This window comes from Mixophyes fleayi, chromosome 1 (genome assembly GCF_038048845.1).
Source record: "Mixophyes fleayi isolate aMixFle1 chromosome 1, aMixFle1.hap1, whole genome shotgun sequence".
Lineage (NCBI taxonomy): Eukaryota > Metazoa > Chordata > Amphibia > Anura > Limnodynastidae > Mixophyes > Mixophyes fleayi.
Genome location: NC_134402.1, coordinates 10603159 through 10622879, shown reverse-complemented (window position 1 = coordinate 10622879; position 19721 = coordinate 10603159). Strand labels below are relative to the sequence as shown.

At 44.3% G+C, this 19721-nt stretch overlaps 1 protein-coding gene across 1 annotated transcript in view; it reads left to right on the top strand.

Moving 5' to 3' along the window:
* The window catches only part of LOC142103184 (shootin-1-like), a 36430-nt gene extending 17756 nt beyond the window's left edge, over nt 1-18674 (top strand). Inside the window, exons 6-16 of the mRNA XM_075187394.1 lie at nt 2570-2667; nt 6496-6577; nt 8386-8480; nt 8886-9032; nt 11319-11472; nt 11723-11879; nt 12975-13036; nt 14995-15083; nt 16121-16183; nt 17960-18122; nt 18395-18674. Coding sequence (XP_075043495.1) covers nt 2570-2667; nt 6496-6577; nt 8386-8480; nt 8886-9032; nt 11319-11472; nt 11723-11879; nt 12975-13036; nt 14995-15083; nt 16121-16183; nt 17960-18122; nt 18395-18528 — 1244 coding nt within the window. The 3' untranslated portion in view covers nt 18529-18674. The remainder of the gene's footprint in view (nt 1-2569; nt 2668-6495; nt 6578-8385; nt 8481-8885; nt 9033-11318; nt 11473-11722; nt 11880-12974; nt 13037-14994; nt 15084-16120; nt 16184-17959; nt 18123-18394) is intronic.
* The last annotated feature ends 1047 nt before the right edge of the window (nt 18675-19721 follow it).

Below are 19721 nucleotides of genomic sequence, written 5' to 3'. Positions count from 1 at the left end.
TATGTGTACAGAGCAGCGAGGAGGGAAGTAGTGAAGTGGAAATCATAACTGGAGAGGGAGAAATAAGATGACGGAGAAAGAAAAGGAGTATGAGGAGAAATGTGGTGACAGCATATAGGAGAAACTGTAAATTGAGTAGGTGCATGATGGAGAGATGTGAATGAATGTGCATTATATATGGTAGGCAATGGGAGAGAAACAATTGATCCAAATGGTGCAGGGCAATGGAAGAGGTGAAGGACACTTTACCACCCCCTGGCTGGGGTTAATGGAGTAGGCAATTTCTGCTGCTGTGATATGACGAGGTCCAGGAGGATCCTGACAGTTGGGTGCAGAGGGTCCAGCAGCCAAACAGAGATGGTAACAGCAATCACAACTGAGCTCAGTGAGTAGCTGAATAGATGTTGAAACACCAATGACAGCTGAGCTCTGTGGGTCCCACAGCTGGACAGAGATGGTAGTTCAGTAGATCCTAAAACAACCTTGTTTGTTGGTATGAAGTCGATCCTCAGCGCTGCTGTGACGTTTGCCAACAGTATTCAGAATTAGCCAAAGCGTTATATTTGTGAGAATAAGGAAACGTGGGAGCTTGGCCAAAGAGCTGAACCAATGTACAGCTTACTCCCACTGCCATGCGCATGGCACATGTTCATTGACGTCACTTCTGATGGCGCTGGTTCTGTCTGCCACATTGTATACTGCAGCAGAAGAGGAGAAGGGAAGTCATGAAGAGGGGAGAAGTGGAAAACGAGGAGGGAGAAGGTGTAGCGCAAGAGGACTTACATAAGGGGGCGACAGAGGCACACACACATATGGGGCGACAGAGGCACACACACATATGGTGGCACAGAGGCACACACACAGCGGGGGGACAGATGCACACACACATATGGTGGCACAGAGGCACACACACAGCGGGGGGACAGATGCACACACAAATAGGGGGGACAGAGGCACACACACATAGGGGGGAACAGAAGCACACACACATAGGGGGGACAGATGCGCACACACACACATAGGGGGGACAGAGGCACACACACATGGGGGACAGAGGCACACACACATGGGGGACAGAGGCACACACACATAGGGGGGGACAGAGGCACACACACATATAGGAGGGACAGAGGCACACACACATAGGAGGGATAGAGGCACACACATAGGAGGGACAGAGGCACACACACACATAGGGGGGACAAGCATACACACATAGGGGGGACAGAGGCATACACACATTGGGGGGACAGATGCACACACACATAGGGGGGCACAGAGACACACACACATGGGGGGACAGAGGCATACACACATAGGAGGGACAGAGGCACACACACATGGGGGACAGAGGCACACACACATGGGGGACAGAGGCACACACACATAGGGGGGGACAGAGGCACACACACATATAGGGGGGCACAGAGACACACACACATGGGGGGACAGAGGCATACACACATAGGAGGGACAGAGGCACACACACACATAGGGGGGACAAGCATACACACATAGGGGGGACAGAGGCATACACACATTGGGGGGACAGATGCACACACACATAGGGGGGCACAGAGGCACACACACATAGGAGGGACAGAGGCATACACACATAGGTTGGACAGAGGCACACACACACATAGGGGGGACAGAGGCACACAAACATAGGGGGGACAGAGGCATACACACACATAGGGGGGACAGAGGCACACACACATGGGGGTACAGAGGCACACACACATAGGGGGGACAGAGGCATACACACATAGGATGGACAGAGGCACACACACACATAGGAGGGACAGAGGCACACAAACATAGGGGGGACAGAGGCATACACACACATAGGGGGGACAGAGGCACACACACATGGGGGTACAGAGGCACACACACATAGGAGGGACAGAGGCATACACACATAGGTTGGACAGAGGCACACACACACATAGGGGGGACAGAGGCACACAAACATAGGGGGGACAGAGGCATACACACACATAGGGGGGACAGAGGCACACACACATGTGGGTACAGAGGCACACACACATAGGGGGGACAGATGCATACACACATAGGATGGACAGAGGCACACACACACACATAGGGGGGACAGATGCATACACACATAGGATGGACAGAGGCACACACACACATAGGGGGGACAGAGGCACACACACACATAGGAGGGACAGACGCTCACACATAGGGGGAGACACAATTCATTAGTGGTAAAAATGTTGTTGAGTATAGTGACAACAGACACAATGGTTTTAGGTGACAGATCTATTTCCATGAGGTTGACTTGCAATAAAATACATGTTAAAAAACACAAGTGGATCTGGATCCTAACAGTTCATTCTGTGCATACTTATGCTGCAAATACACCACATTTCCACATACTGTACATTACACACATTGTGGGGCATTGATGATGGTTACTACAAAGGAAAACAGCAACCAATCATACGCTGACACATGTGATTAACTGCTAAGGGCCACAACCCCTTTTTATTTTCCACCAGCTTTCACCATTAGATCCACCATCCAGTAATGTTTTTGTTTCTAGATTTGCAGGAGACAATCAGGAAGTTGGTGGAAGAAAAGAAGGAGACCACTGAGGAACTGGAAGACCTAAAATGTCAGATGAAGTGGTTCAAGGAGGAGGTAAAAATCCAAGGAGAAATAAATGTTCATGGTACAGAGCTTGGTCTGGATTGGTATACGGTATAATTTACAATTAAGCTGCTAGGCTTTAAAAGACAGAATATTGTACCATAGAAAGCGTCGTAGAATGTATATAAATAAATGAATATATATATATATATGTATAGCCAATTATGTCCGTGCCAAATATAAAAGTAATAACAGCTTATCTGAGGAATGGATGGATGCGTTTATAGTATTCTGCTATTCCTTCTTCTTAACATCCAATAAGTACGTCCTAACCAGAACTGCAACTCAGAAAGTGGCCACAATAGTGTAGTGCGTTTTAACATAGATGGGTAATTCCAATAACACTTAGGCTGATATCAATAAAAGAAATTTAATACAAAAATACTTAAAACCATTTAAAATCAGCATGAAGCAAATTATTGCCCGTACATGAAAAATGAAATCAATCAGCTTATCTGTCCTCCTCCATACAACGGGATGAAAAGTCCAGAGTGCAAACAGAGCTCCCGGTCGGATAAGCACGTCCCACTCCAACTCCCGATGTGAGGCAGATCAGTGACGCAATCCCTGACGCGTTTCGTCTCTATTAAGACATTTTGAAGGTGTCATATCCAGTCTCTCTCACTTCACAGGTCTAAATTGTGGAGCCATTATTTCCAAAACCAATCGCGTCCAAACACTTCCGCCCTCGTTACGTGCATTGGAACGCATCAAATGCATATTTCCGGAAACCACGATACCTCACTTCCGGTAGGAGAACTTCCGTCTCCGTATAAATACATTAATTCAAATTATTGGGCTACAAGTAAATCGCCAATAAAACATATACAGCCTAAAATACATTATGTACTAAGCCCATATGCAACTTATTTAACGGGTGCCATATTCAGGAAAACAATCAATATATAAAGATAGAAACTATATAATAACAGGATGAAAATACACTAATACAGAGACCTATTAATCAGAACATCCATAGAAATATACAATCACCTATTAACAGATCTCAATAGAGAACCATACCTAAGGTAAAATACACTAAACAAGAGAAAGGAAACAAAAATATAAATTCAATATATAAACAATACAACTTCAATGTATGAAAGAAGCTATTTGAAATGCTTCATTGAGACCCTGTGGTTCTAGGGTGTCAAGTTTGAATATCTAAAACATCTCTCTACAAGTGAGCCTATTAGCCAAATTACCACCCCGTGCACCCGACCCCCCATGCTCAATCCCTTTAAACATAAGGCCACTATGATGTTTTATAAAATGTCTAGATACCGTATGTAACTCTGACTTATTCCTAATTGCTCTTGCATGCTCCTGAATTCCCAGTTTTAGGGACCTTTTGGTCTTACTTACATATTTTTTTCCACAAGGGCATTCTAATAAGATAGACAACTGAAGTTTTTTGACAATTAATTAGCTCTTGAATCTTGTACTCCTTAAGATGCAAGGAGTCATGAAATGTTTTATTAGAAGGGGAGACTAATTTTCACATATTGCAACTATTGCATTTAAAAAACCCTTTTGCAGCTTTCTTAAGGAACATCCCATTATTGTCTTTCGCATTTCTTAATAAACTCGGTGCTATAAATGACTTAAAATTTTTAGTATTTTTAAAAATAATATCAGAACCACAAGTCCTCAGATAGGATGCTTACAAATTAGCTTCCAATGCTTATTTAAGATACGGTTTAATTTATTTTCATTGAATTCTGTAATAAATGGGATCATATCAGTTTTAACCTTCCTATCTTTATAGATCAGCATATCTTTCCTCTCTAGGCTATTCATCTGTCCAGAGCCTCCATTATAATTTTATCAGGGTAATATCTCTCCTTAAATCTATCTACTTAAATCTGCAGTTGTTCTTTACAAACATTTTCATCGGAGCAATTTCTTTTTATACGATTAAACTGTGATCTGGGAATATTATTTTTCCAATTAATAAGATGACAACTGTCATAATGTAAGTAACTATTAGTGCTCACTTGTTTAATAAAAGTTTTTGTTTCAATCCTATTTTCCTTACACTTAATGACCAAATCTAGGAATTCTATACTACTATCACTTATTTTTTAAGTAAACCTTAAATTGAAAATATTCACATCAATATACCTCAAATATTCTTCCAATAGATGTAGTGAGCCATCCCAGATCAATAGAATGTCATCTATAAATCTCCGATAAAAAAACAATATATGCTGAAAAAGGATTGCCCGTACCAAAGATGCAATCACTTTCCCATTTTCCCATAAATAAATTAGCGAAACTAGGTGCGAAGACTGTTCCCATTGCTGTCCCGCATATTTGCAGGAAAAATTCATCCATAAATTTAAAATAATTACGAGAAAGAATGAAGAGAATAAGCTCACAAATGAATTTCCTATGTCTATCACTTAAATTTTCATCTAGTTCAAGATAATATCAGCTTCTATCCCTTTTGTATGGACAATAGACGTATATAAAGCTTGTATGTCTATCGTAACCCATTTATAGCTGGATTTCCATTAAATCATCTCTAAAAGTTGTAATAAAGAGATAGTATCTTTTAAATAGGCTGGCAATTGGCTTACATATTTTTTAAGAAAGAGCTCAACAAGTGATAATATCCACACAAAATATATACTTACATTTGCAGTAGGCAGCTCCCAAGTCAGATGACACCTGTCTGCATTTGTCACACCTACAATCCAAAACATAAAGAAAAAGGAGGGCCACACATAGTGAAATTAAATTCAAACAAATGAAAATATAAAAATTGGTGCCAATTATGCCCGTACAATTTGTTAAAATGAAGGAATAATGTTTTTTTCTCTAAACTTCATTACAGTCTTCCATAACTAACATAAGGAGACATTGGCACCGACTGTCTATATTACTGGTATAACCGTGCAGAATGTAGTATATAGTGGTATATTTCCTCCCTGTGTTATGTGTGTGTGTTTTGCTTGCTAAATTGAGGTTTCAGAACTCCACTGTAAGACTGGGTACACATTACAGGTTTTTCAGCTGATTATCGGGCCGATCACTCGATAAACAACGTTCGGTCTGATATCACATTAGTGTGTACGCTGCAACGATGGATGATTACCGTTACAAAGCTCATTGTATCGTTTGATTTGATTTTTAAACCGATCTAAAAATCTCTATAAAGGATGGAACGATATTGTCCCAATCCTGCAGTGTGTAAGCACTCAGGACTGGCAGTGTCTGTAGATCTCTTTGCAGTATACAGAGTCATGATCTTATCAGCCGACGGTTATGACAGATGAAGAGCACAGATCTGAAGGTAAATTGTGTAAAATGTGTACAGTGTGTACACAGGAATAGACGGTCCTAGAGGCAGCAAAACCCATAAGAGAGTGCAATATTAAATGCATTGGGCGACAGGGTCACGGAAAAACCTTCCTTGTTTTTATCCAAAGTTACTGATGCACTACTTGGGCTAGTATTTTGACCTGCTTGTATCTCACACTTCCGACCCCTTGCACTACGGGAACCTGACCAGTTCACAATCAGACCTTACACAAGACATGTGTTCTGACGTGACCTTGCATTGCACACATGCTTATACTGCAATATGCTCTGCCTGTCTACATACGCATGGTAACGTTTAGACACAGCGCACTTACCCACAGATTCTCATGGTAACGCGTACTGAGATCCGCTTAGATTTGAGTTCCGTGCTCTTTTCTAACGGACTCAAACAAGAACCATTGTAAGCGGCTTTTCTATGTTTCTTGCTCTCTATGTAGAAATTGATTTATCCAGGAAGTGTCTGTCTGACAATACATTTTTATTTCCATGTAGTTTGAAGATCAACGACTGAAAAGAAAATCCCTGTCTTTGAAACTTGAAAAGAGTGAAAGAAAGTTTTTAAAGTTAAACAGAGGTAAGTGGTGATTCTTACTGACTGGCACAAAATTGTTTAACTTCTGTTATCAAAACGGTAAAACAGTGTACTTTATAGCGCAATATATCAGACGCTACTGAATCCTGGTCTTTATGTATACATAATGAAGTATCGCAATGATATTTTCCTATTCACCAGCAGTCAGGGACTGGGGGGAGGGGCCCTGGTCAGACACATAGTGTGCTACCTTGGGTTGGCCCACTTGGCTACCTGCATTATTTTCCTTTATAAGGTTCCTAATAGGCTCCTGATCCAAGTCTTATACCTCCGGGATAAAATATGCTAGCCAACTCCTGCCGACAGCCTGACACTACGAAGAAAGCGCTAGGCGCACCTCTAAGCTGACGACATTCAACTCTACATCTCTTCTCCAGATCTCTCTCCCACCCTCCTCTCGTGTATCAGACTGCCTCTCTGCCATCTCCTCCTGGATGTCCGAGTGCTTTCTCAAAATTAATATCTCTAAAACTGAACTCATTGTCTTCCCTCCCTCCAGACTCTTCACCCACCATGACCTCTCTATTGTTGTTAACAACACAACCATCTCCTCTGTCACCCAACTCCGATACCTGGATGTCACCCTTGATTCCTCTCTCTCCTTCACCCCCCACGTCCAAACCCTTTGCCCAAGCCTGCAGCTTCCAACTGCGCAACATCGCACGCATCCGGCCCTTCCTCTCACAAGATGCCACCAAAACAATCATCCACGCACTCATCATCTCCCGCCTCGACTACTGCAACCTTCTCCTCACTGGCCTCCCCCTCTCCCACCTCGCCCCCCTCCGCTCTGTTCTCAATGCGGCTGCCCGACACATCTTTTTCTCACGCCGCTCCTCCTCCTCCATTCCTTACACTGGCTCCCCTTCCCCTACAGGATCCTTTTCAAACTCCTTACCACCACCTACAAAGCTCTCTCCCAGTCTACTGCCTCCTATATCTCTAACCTCTTTACCATTCACACTCCTGCCCGCTCCCTACGCTTGGCCAATGACCGTTGCCTCTTCCCACTCCAGAATCCAGGACTACTCCCGAGCAGCCCCCCTGCACTGGAATGACCTCCCTTGCTCCATCCCTCTCTCGCCCAGTCTGTGTTCCTTCAAACGGGCACTTAAAACCCACCTGTTCCTCAAAGCCTACCAACCATCCGCTTAACCTCTCACCTACTCTGCTCGTTCTCCCCTCTCTACCCTGGGCCCTCTTTTCTCTCCCCCTTACTTCACTTGCTCCCTTTTGTGCCTTTTTGTGTTTCACCCTCCATTAGGATGTAATCTCGTATGAGCAGGGCCCCTCTCCCCTCCTGTCTCCATACCCGTTCTTCTGCTCCGTCTTTACTCCATATGTCTGCCCAGAGTTTCTGAAGTATTGGTACTTTGTGTTTATTGTTCTGTACTTTGTCACCCTGTATGGTCTACTGTTTGCACTGTGTACGGCACTGCGGAAACCTTGTGGCGCCTAACAAATAAATGATAATAATAATAATAGGCGCATACATGGCTAATGTCAACGCATGACCCAGTGAGGGATCCAGCGATGATATTGCTTTATAAATTGCCTAATACCGATGTCCCCATATAGGAGAAGCGCAGTAAGCTCCTGTAAATAGGTTAATGCCGGAGAAATCTCTGCTTAATACAGTGGTACGATATCAATAAATGATAATGTGTTTATAAAATAGATAACCTCTCACTTAAAAATAATGCAACTAGAAAATGTCTAGCGTTGCAGAGTTCAAACTATATATGCAACGCATCCATACAGGAAATGGTAACTATCTATATATCGCACAGTGTCGCTCGCAGTATCCCGGGAATGTAAGAACATGGTGAATCAGCTGGAGGCGGAGCAAAACCTGAGGCACCAGGCAGAGATCTACGCACACAAGGTACAGCGCTAATAAACATTAACCCATTATTTCCTGCAGCATAAGCTCATTTAAAAATCGATTTGCTGCCATAGTAAAAGTGATGTGTGGCCCTGCGAAATGCGACTGGTTCCTTTCATTTAACTCTCTTCTGCCTTTCTCCTAAAACACTGCTCAATTTAGCTGTATTTATCATGCAGGATGAGGGGACCATCTTTAATACTTGTGGCACTTTTGTAAGAGTAAATGGCTGCCATCTTGGTCCACACATCCATGCGCTTCCCCGTCAAACGGCTGCAACTGCTGAACAGTAGACGCATGACATCACATAAGAGTTGCGTTTTTCCATCTTCCAGCTGAGTACATGATGGATGTAGAACAACAGTCAGAGGTTTTCTCACTAGTTGTCCATGTTCTCATCCCCAGATGTTGCGGGAGCAGAAGGCCGCCTACAGGCAGAGCATGATTCTAATGCAGAACCTGGAACCCAGTGAGATGCTGATGAAAGCTCTGGAGGACATCGGCTCACTAACCACCAGTTTGGAAGAAACCAAGCAAGAGCTGCAGACAAAGGTGAGCAGCGAAACGCGTGTCTTCATCTCCTACATGTGCACCAGTGTACACTCCATGCATGTTCAGATTTGTCTGTCTTTCCTCTTTCTCTGAGGTAAGTTTAACATAGTTTATGAGTCCACCTCATTAATGGTTCACAGTTGTTTGTTTTATACTTGTAGTTTGCACACTTCACACACTCACAAATAGGTCAGACTTTTTCTTCATTTTGGTATTATTTTATACAAATCTAGCAATAAAATATAGGTACATTTCGAATACAATCTATATTCCGTCATCACACTCATAATTGTGTAAATTGACTCCTAACCTTTTTCATCTAAGACCCAAGTTATGTCTGTGAATCCGCCTTGCGACCCATGGTTCTAGTTCAATCAATAACCTACATCCTTTAATTACTGTTTAAAAAAATTGATTGTGAATAGGAAATTGGGGACTTGTACAAAATAATGACACAGTTAATAATTTAGTGTTGTGGCACATAGATTAAGGGCATCTGATGTTAGACCGGGAAGTCGTAGGCAGGTTGGAGAAATGGATCAGGATTAGGCAGCATCCAAATTCCAACCTTTTATCACCAAGTCGCTCATGAGTCACCCTGCACTGCATTTACCAGGTGATGAGATATACACTATGGATCCATAACAGTATAGTAACGGACAGGAGCTTTGACTGACCAGATTTCACCACCGGAAATCTTTAACTGACATTTATTTTTTGCCATAATTCAGACTAATGGCAAATCCAAAGTAATAGGATAAGTGGGGCTGGGTACTCATAACTGTTTTGCCTTATTTGGGACCCAACAGGAAGGATAGGGTGCATTTTACAGCATGTACAAAATTCATATGGGTATGCCAGCTTTTCATTTTAAAGTTATGGGAGCCCAAAAAAAATCGGTCACTTTCTCCATATTGGAAAACACTAGCAGCCACCAGGAAACAGCAGCTCAGTGTACTCAGCCTAGCCATTATGGAGGCCCAAACATGGTGTAGAGGGAAAAGAAAACTAATTCATGATAGGACAATGGGAATACCCAACCCATGTCCCCATTTTGCAAACTGCAGAGACAAAACAAAACAGGCTTCCATGGGTGGGTTATACATAATTATGAGATGATGGATGGATGGCTGGATGCATGATAAATGGATGATGGAAGGATGATGGATGAATGATGGATGAATGGATACATGATGGTTGGATGAATGATACTTGGATTATGGATGGATAATGAATGGATGCATGATGGTTGGATGATGGATTGATGATGGTTGGATGATGGATGGATGATGGTTGGATGATGGATGGATAATGGATGGATGATGGATGAATGGATGCATGATGATTGGCAGGCTGGATGCATGATGGATGAATGGATGCATGATGGATGGGTGATGAATAGAATGATGGATGGCAGGCTGGGTGCATGATGGATGGGTGATGAATGAAATGAATGGATGGTTGGATTGATTATCGATTATGGATGTAATGATTGATGAATGGTGGATAGATGATGGCTGGATGTATGATAGATATATGATGGTTGGATGGATAATGGATGTAATGATGGATGCATGGTGGATAGATGGGTGATGAACAGAATGGATGGACAATGGATGGATTGTTGGATTGGTGATAGATGATGGATGTTATGATGGATGCATGGTGGATGGATGATGTCTGGATGGTTGGATTGATGATGGATGTTATGATGGATGCATGGTGGATGGATGATGGCTGGATGCATGATGGATGGGTGATGAATGGAATGAATGGATGGTTGGATTGATTATCGATTATGGATGTAATGATTGATGATGGTGGATAGATGATGGCTGGATGTATGATAAATGATGTAATGATGTAATGATAAATGAAGATAAATTATGGATGGATGGTTGGATTGATGATGGATGTAATGATGGCTGCATGGTGGATAGATGGGTGATGAATAGAATGATGGATGGTTGGATTGATTATCGATTATGGATGTAATGATTGATGAATGGTGGATAGATGATGGCTGGATGTATGATAGATATATGATAGATGAATGGATGGATTGATGATGGATGTAATGATGGATATATGGTGGATAGATGATGGCTGGATGTATGATAGATATATGGTGGATGGATAGATGATGGCTGGATGTATGATAGATATATGATTGATGTATGGATGTATGATAGATATATGATGGATGGATGGAGGGGTTTCTGAGCTTTTAATTACTTTTTATACTATGTGACTGGTCTACCAATGGTTGTTACTGTCTCCCCACAGGTGAAGGAATTGGAGATACAGTTATCAGAGAGGCCATCACAAGAGGAATTTCTTGTAATTAAGCAGGACTTAAGAACAGTAAACATGGAGAAACAGCAGCTAGGAGAACAGCTAAAGGCTGAGCAGGAGAAGTGTGCAGGCCTAGAAGAGAAGGGTATGTGATGCACTGAGGAATTACATGGTCTTTCGTCAGAATTGTGACAGACATAACAAGCCAAAATGGATCTTACTTTAGAAATAATGTTCTCTGTCTAGAGCTGATAAACATTGCTTGTGGTTACAGAATAATCAATAGATAGCCTTGTATTCCCCAAGCAGGAAGTACCAGACAATATAAAGCACAACAATGTCCAGTGAACTGATCCTGGCACTCTCTGGAATGCTGATTTCTGTTTTTGCTCTAGTTAAGTCCTTGGAAGGAGATCTAAAAGAAAAGGAAACCATCTGCAGTACACAGGATGACACAGTGGTGGCGACATCTCCTCCTCCTCTTCTTCTTCTTCCTCCTCCTCCACCACCACCCCCACCACCTATGTGCCTTTCTTCCAAGATCCCTGAAGAGTGAGTGAGGCTCAGATAGGAAGCTCTGAAGCTTAAACTTCGAGTGTTGTATATTATACAGAATAGCTGTCTAAGTCAGGGCTGTCCACAAGCTCATCCTGAGAGCCACAAACAAGTTATAAGCACAAACTTTTCACTAACAACATTACTGTCTACAATACATTACAAAACTATCAATGTCCTCAATACCAACAAATGTAGGGTTTTATTTTTTTTGTAACCCCCTATCCTGCTGCTATGCATTAGTGAAGCATTTTATACTATAATCAACAAAATAAGTATATTTGTAAAATGATGAATCACTGTGTGTGTTTTAGCTGTGATATTGTGCAAATGGTTAAATTTTCTGTTAGTTACAGTGAAACCATTACTCTCCAGGGGTTACTCATAGTAATCTGAAGACAATTAGGGGCCAGTTCTTACTTTGGGCAGTAAATGTGTCAGCCCCCGGTTCCCTGGTAAGATATTTCTCCTCTCCAGGATCCAGGGTCTTTATAGTGATAAATCCCTACCACCACTTGTCAGGTTCCCTTTAAGAGGAAATTCTATCAAAGAAGGGCCAGGGAGTAAAGAAGGGAGGTCTGCCAGACAGCAAATTGAGGAGGTCTACCCATGTCAGGCCAGAGAGCGAGGTGAGGAGGTCTACCCATGTCAGGCCAGTGAGTGAGGCGAGGAGGCCTACAACCTTATTGGCAGGGTGGAGAGTAAGGTGAGGAGGTCTACCACTTACTAGAACCTCTGAGAGCACTGGGAACAGAGAAAATGTAGCATGTTTTGCTGACGAACTAGGGATTCTAATGTTTCTAGGATCTCTTTACAGGCTGAGGCATTAAATACCACGGAAGTGGGAGAAGTGGGGGAATTTGAGGGATTGAGGGCCACACTTACACATTAGGGGTCACTAGCTAGATACTTTTTCTGTCTACATGTTAGCCTGGTTAACAGTGCCTCAAAATTGTCAGAGATACATTATATTTTGTAAAAACATAATGCTCAGTAACTCTCAATAACAATTATGTTCATGCACTGGGGGATATTTCATTGCTGATATTTGATTTAAAGATAAAATTCTGAGAAGTTTTCTGCATTTTTCAGCCCCCTGGCATTAATCAAACAGAGGCGAGGGCAACGAGGGTCAGAGGGTTCCATTGAGACAGGTGAGAGCTGGAAGATGAGTCCACAGAGAGAGCTGTCCATGGAATATATACATAAATAATCTGTGCAGTATGTGCATCGTGTGTGTGCAATGTCAGGTGTGTGCAGTGTGTGTGTGATGTCAGAGGGTGTGTGCAGTGTTTGTGTGTGATGTCAGAGGGTGTGTGCAGTGTGTGTGTGATGTCAGAGGGTGTGTACAGTGTGTGTGTGTGTGATGTCAGAGGGTGTGTGCAGTGTTTGTGTGTGATGTCAGAGGGTGTATGCAGTGTGTGTGTGTGATGTCAGAGGGTGTGTACAGTGTATGCAATGTCAAAGGGTGTGTGAGTGTGTGTAATGTCACAGGGTCTGTGCAGTGTGTGATGTCAGAGGTTGTGTGTAATGTCAGAGGGTGATCGCAGTGTGTATGTGATGTCAGAGGGTGTACACAGCGTTTGTGATGTCAGAGGGTGTGCGTAGTTTCTGTTGTCAGAGGGTGTGTGCAGTGTGTGTGATGTCAGAGTGTGTGTGATGTCAGAGGGTGTGCACAGCGTGTGATGTCAGAGGTTGTGTGTAATATCAGAGGGTGAGCGCAGTGTGTGTGATGTCAGAGGGTGTGCACAGCATGTGATGTCAGAGTGTGTGCACAGATTCTGAAGTCAGAGGGTGTGCACACTGTGTGATGTCAGAGGGTGTGCGCTGTGCAGTTTCTGTTGTCAGAGTGTGTGCACAGCGTGTGATGTCAGAGTGTGTGCACAGTGTGTGATGTCAGAGGGTGTGCACAGTGTGTGACGTCAGAGGGTGTGTGCAGTGTGTGTGATGTCAGATGGTGTGGCAGTTTGTGATGTCAGAGGGTGTGCACAGTGTGTGATGTCAGAGGGTGTGCAGTGTGTGTGATGTCAGAGGGTGTGGCAGTTTGTGATGTCAGAGGGTGTGCACAGTGTGTGATGTCAGAGGGTGTGCACAGTGTGTGATGTCAGAGGGTGTGCACAGTGTGTGATGTCAGAGTGTGTGCACAGTGTGTGATGTCAGAGGGTGTGCACAGTGTGTGACGTCAGAGGGTGTGTGCAGTGTGTGTGATGTCAGATGGTGTGGCAGTTTGTGATGTCAGAGGGTGTGCACAGTGTGTGATGTCAGAGGGTGTGCACAGTGTGTGATGTCAGAGGGTGTGTGCAGTGTGTGTGATGTCAGATGGTGTGGCAGTTTGTGATGTCAGAGGGTGTGCAGTGTGTGTGATGTCAGAGGGTGTGCACAGTTTGTGATGTCAGAGGGTGTGCACAGTGTGTGATGTCAGAGGGTGTGCAGTGTGTGTGATGTCAGATGGTGTGCAGTGTGTGTGATGTCAGATGGTGTGCAGTGTGTGTGATGTCAGATGGTGTGACAGTTTGTGATGTCAGAGGGTGTGTGCAGTGTGTGTGATGTCAGAGGGTGTGGCAGTTTGTGATGTCAGAGGGTGAGCACAGTTTGTGATGTCAGAGTGTGTGCACAGTGTGTGATGTCAGAGGGTGAGCGCAGTGTGTGATGTCAGAGGGTGTGCACAGTGTGTGATGTCAGAGTGTGAGCACAGTGTGTGATGTCAGAGGGTGAGCGCAGTGTGTGATGTCAGAGGGTGTGCACAGTGTGTGATGTCAGAGTGTGAGCACAGTGTGTGATGTCAGAGGGTGAGCGCAGTGTGTGATGTCAGAGTGTGAGCACAGTGTGTGATGTCAGAGGGTGAGCGCAGTGTGTGATGTCAGAGGGTGTGCACAGTTTGTGATGTCAGAGGGTGTGCACAGTGTGTGATGTCAGATGGTGTGGCAGTTTGTGATGTCAGAGGGTGTGCACAGTGTGTGATGTCAGAGGGTGAGCGCAGTGTGTGATGTCAGTGAGTCTTAGGTGTTACTTGGTTTATTCAGGTCATTGACCACATTACATGTGCGGTAATATGAGATAAAGAGCTCACTGTACTGTACTATAAATAACTGATTATTCATTGTATTTCCAGTCCACGCTGATGGCAGGGCAGATGCAGTGAGAGAAATGATGGAAAGAATAAAAAGTGGCGTCATATTAAGACCGGCGAGGTCTGGGCAGGTTCGTCTCATCTCCTCACTGTTCACTGATCATGATGATCAGCGGGGCCCAGTAAATGTAAGCGGCAGGGCCCCTCCTCCTTCTCTGACCCCACCCAGTGGCGGATCCAGGTGGGCGATCGGGGTAATCGCCCCCCTAGTTTGCAGCTGCAGGCAGCAAGCCCCTGCTATGTGCAGCTCCGTTCGGCAGAGACAGGCAGACAGAGCAGCCGGGCCGCACACTCTCCCTGTCTGTCTCTGCCGAATAGACCTGCACCACAGTGTGAAGCCGCAGGCAGCCTTAGCTGTCAAAAAGGGGGCGGGGACTAAATCATCTCTGGTAAAACTATATTCTAGATCCGCCCCTGACCCCACCCACTTTTTTAAGTTATCCTCTATTCACATTTGCCCTGCCCCTGTCCCAGTTTTATCCAACACCTGCAGTAATTTACTCAGCTCTCTGCTTTTTCTTTTCGGCTCTTCTCCATTGCCAGCGATATGACGTTATTAATTACATGACATCAGGGATACTGCAGGGAACCTCTCTGCCTTGTGGTGACTCTCTCTGGCAGCTGGCACCTCTCTCTTGACAACATGTGTACCTGGGGGGCTGGGAATGGAGGAAATGGCAGAACCCGTGGGGCCTTCCCCACGTCCTTCCTCTGACATCTTAGGAGTAGCTGTTGTCTAGAAATAAAGCCTGCTACTTCCCTTAATTCATTGATGAGGGCCCCCTCCCCTAATAAATCTGTTTGCGCCAATGGGGAGCGACAGGGAGATTTTAGGCCATGCCAAACCGTAATTTATGTGTAGTTTGCTCTGCGAGGTCACACATAGAATGTAGATGTAGATGTCTGTATGGCTGATCTGCTACTCTCGTAAATAGCCCCCTTATGTGGTGTAGAAATATAGATGTTTATGTTATCGTATATGTTCTGTACATTTATATTTTTAACATTTCCTTGTGGACCTCACCTATAATATTTCTTGTTCTTGTGTATTTTGTAACTGCAGCTTAATGAATGATATCGTCCTTTATGTCACCGTTGTCCCATTTAGCTCCAGTCTGCAGTAACCAAGAACCGTAAGAGCGTCATCTGCGAACTGCAGGGAATGTTGATGGTGAGTGCTAAGTACTGGTGAGTGTTGGCGAGTGCCGAGTACTGGTGAGTGCCGAGTACTGGTGAGTGTTGGCGAGTGCCGAGTACTGGTGAGTGTTGGCGAGTGCCGAGTACTGGTGAGTGCCGAGTACTGGTGAGTGTTGGCGAGTGCCGAGTACTGGTGAGTGTTGGCGAGTGCCGAGTACTGGTGAGGGTTGGTGAGTGCTAAGTACTGGTGAGTGTTGGCGAGTGCCGAGTACTGGTGAGGGTTGGCGAGTGCTTAGCTTAGCACCTCTTGCGTATTTCAAGCGTGGAAATAAGCATGAAGGTTTATGTATAGGCCATAGTGCTTCTTATTCCCAGGAGGCACGATACACTCAGCGCCAGCGAAGTGAGAGGTGGAGGCGGCACATTCTGCTCTTAGACCAGGAGTGTGCCGCTGAGTAGTGCCATCATTGCCCAGCACCATACTGCCAGCCCACCAGAGTCACAGAGGAGCAGCCTTCCAAACACCAACTCATTCATTGTGGTATGCTTCACCTAACCCATGGCACAATAGGCCACCACCTAGATTTGTCTGATGGTAGCGCCGGCCCTGAGTACAATGTACCGCAGTTACTTTTGTATCCATTTCTACATATAGGAACATCGTTCATTTTATTACCCTAATTAGAAACTAGTTTATGCCCTATAGAATATAACCAGGCCTGTAACGGCGGCACTGGCTGGAAAATGCAGAGGTTTCCTCTCTGAGCGTATTTACTCAGAGCATTTTAACTTTGACAAACTCAGAAGAAAGCTGAATATTTCCCAGCAACCCCCAGGGCTCGCGCCTCAGTCAGTGCCACTTAAACTGTAACTCAGCAATACATTGAAGTGAAGTTACAGCGTTTTACTGGCACTTTGAAAACACCAACAGGCATAGGAACCAAACCTCCCCCCCCCAAAAAAAAACCCATAATGACAAGTACAGCCATAAAAGAAACGTCCTTAAACTCAGATGATAGGGATAACAAATGGTACTTACAACTTAAGGGTTAACTCCTCTCCAGTTTCCATCCAATGGGATGGGGGTGGGTGTTGACTTCCTGGAGAGGATATACTCCTGGACAAAGCATGCCGAATCCTTCTTACTCTACTGGAAATCCCACCGCACCCTCCCTTTATGTTTTGTTATTTGCTTTAACAGGTTTGTAGTGGGAAGACAAATTTGGTGAGTCGGCAACCGGTCACACGGTGCTATCGCTGATTGGCCGAAGGGTACTACCCTCTTCGAAGCACCTTGGCTCTTTAAACAGGACACCTTGGCCTGCTCTGTACGGGCAGGGCATTGTGAGCCCAGAGAGGGGCATGCAAGCTGACGCTAGAATTAGCACCGACCAATCGTGAAGGATTTGTCCTGGGACCAGTGGTTAGTGCCGGACGGCCATACACCGTTTGGTATTTTGACATAGGTTTGGGTTACCTCACCAATTTGCCTTCCCCACCACCGATTTAAATTTAGAAGCAAATTCCAATAGAAATTGGAACTTAAATTATAGCCGAATTTAACAATTGTCTGGTGTCGTTATTTTAATGTTAAGTCTTTTAGTTAAGTTTTAATAGGGGTATAGTAACAAAAGTTAAAGAACTCTTCAGTCTGCAATTTATACTAAAAAATGCTTTAGACAGCATAAATATTGGGGGTTGGTCCAACACCCAGAGCTGTCTCCTATTCCTGACAATTCACATTTATATAGACTGCTGAGTTTGGAGTAAGGAGAATAGACTGTAGCTACCAGATGTCTCCTTCTTGCAGGACACCATAAGGAAACCAGCGCGTAAAGCGAGCCGTCGCAGGATTAGCCGCAAAGTTAAGGACAGCGAGCTGGAGTTTGTGCTGCAGAGGCGACGGCTGGTAGTGGACATTCCCCTGCAGGCTGACGGGGCCGCGGAGAAGCAGAAACACAGTGATGAGAAAGGTGCAACATAAAAATAAAATAACTTGTACTTGTAAAAGGTCTTAATATACATGCCTCCCAACTGTCCGGATTTTGGCGGGATGGTCCTGAACTGGGGCGGAGCTGCTGCAGAAATGGGTGGACTTTCACCTAAAAGGGAGTGTTTTGGTGGTGGATTTGGGTGGAGTATGGGAATATCGGAGACGGGGCGCATATTGTCCCGATTCTCCATGTCTCTGTGTTGGGAGCTTTTCTTGCAATATAGCATATGACTAACTCTCTGTATCCTGCAGATGGGACAGACCCCGGAGGGGACATGTGGTGTAAAGAGGACTCTCCCGCTTACGTAAAGCGAAGACAGAGATCCTCAAACTTACAGAGCAGCCGGAGGAAGCAGCCAGAGCTGGGACAAGTGCTCTGGCAATAGCAGAACATTCTGCATAGAGGACCCAGCACTTTACCAATGTCTGACATCTTACTGCAGTCCTTACATACTTCAGATCTGTAGTCATTAGGTGGAAAAGAAACACACATTAAATGTAATGAAACTACAGAACATTGCAGAGCTTTTCAGTGTGTCGCACTGTGGTGTGTTTGTGTTTTATTCACACTCGTCTACTCTCTCAGCAATGATGAAAATAAAGCCGCGATTCCCGTCACCATGTCCCCCCGATGACATGAACTCTGACACTACGCTGTAGGGGGTGGTCTGCACAGTGTTGTCTCGACCCCTGCACTTCTCCTATCACTTTATTATACTTGTCAGAATGCCATATAAAGGGTAACGGGCAGGCACGGAAGGCGTCCTATTGATAGTATAGACAAGGCCTGGTTTCCATCATCTCCGTAAAGATGTAAGATTCCATCCTTTCAGCTGGAGGCACCGGCTAAACACATCCCCTTAAATGTTCTTTCTCCACCCCTTCAATTTCATTTAAACCCTCCAACACTTCACATTCTGGAAGCTGGACTGAGAATGGAACGTTCAAAGAGGGGGTGTGGCTTATTATGTTGGGGCGTGCCATGTTCCCAGATCATGTCTAGTTCTGCTGAAACAGTAGGCCATCCAAAGCCCCCCCCCCTCTCTACTCCTAAAAACACCCCTGTATTGCATGGTCGGTGCAGGATACATCTCCAACAGTCCCCCAGCAGCTGGGGCAAGAGTCCCGACTGTTGGGACAGTGAGACAATCCCCAAACATAGGGACTGTCCCGTCTAAACCGGGGAAGTTGGTATGTTTTAATAATCTTGTCCATTAAAACAAAATCTTGTTTAGCGCATGTGGCACATAATCATATTAATGTATGAGGTATGTGGAGAGTGAAAGTGGGATACTGGTGAGGTCGATTTAAATGCCATTTTATTAACTAATAATTAGAAAGTATAAATGTAAACATAAATAACATTATAAGTCCATAACAGGGCAACTTATTTTGATAACTCTTGCTTACAGACATGACATTAAGAATGCATAAAATCAGAAATAATGTGGATCCACAAAAAATAATAAAATAGTTATTATAGCCAGTTGTCCTATCACATACCAGGTGCCTGGCTATGATCGGCTAAAGAACTTGCAAACTCCTACCTGACACCGATTTTGATGAAACAAACGTGGAT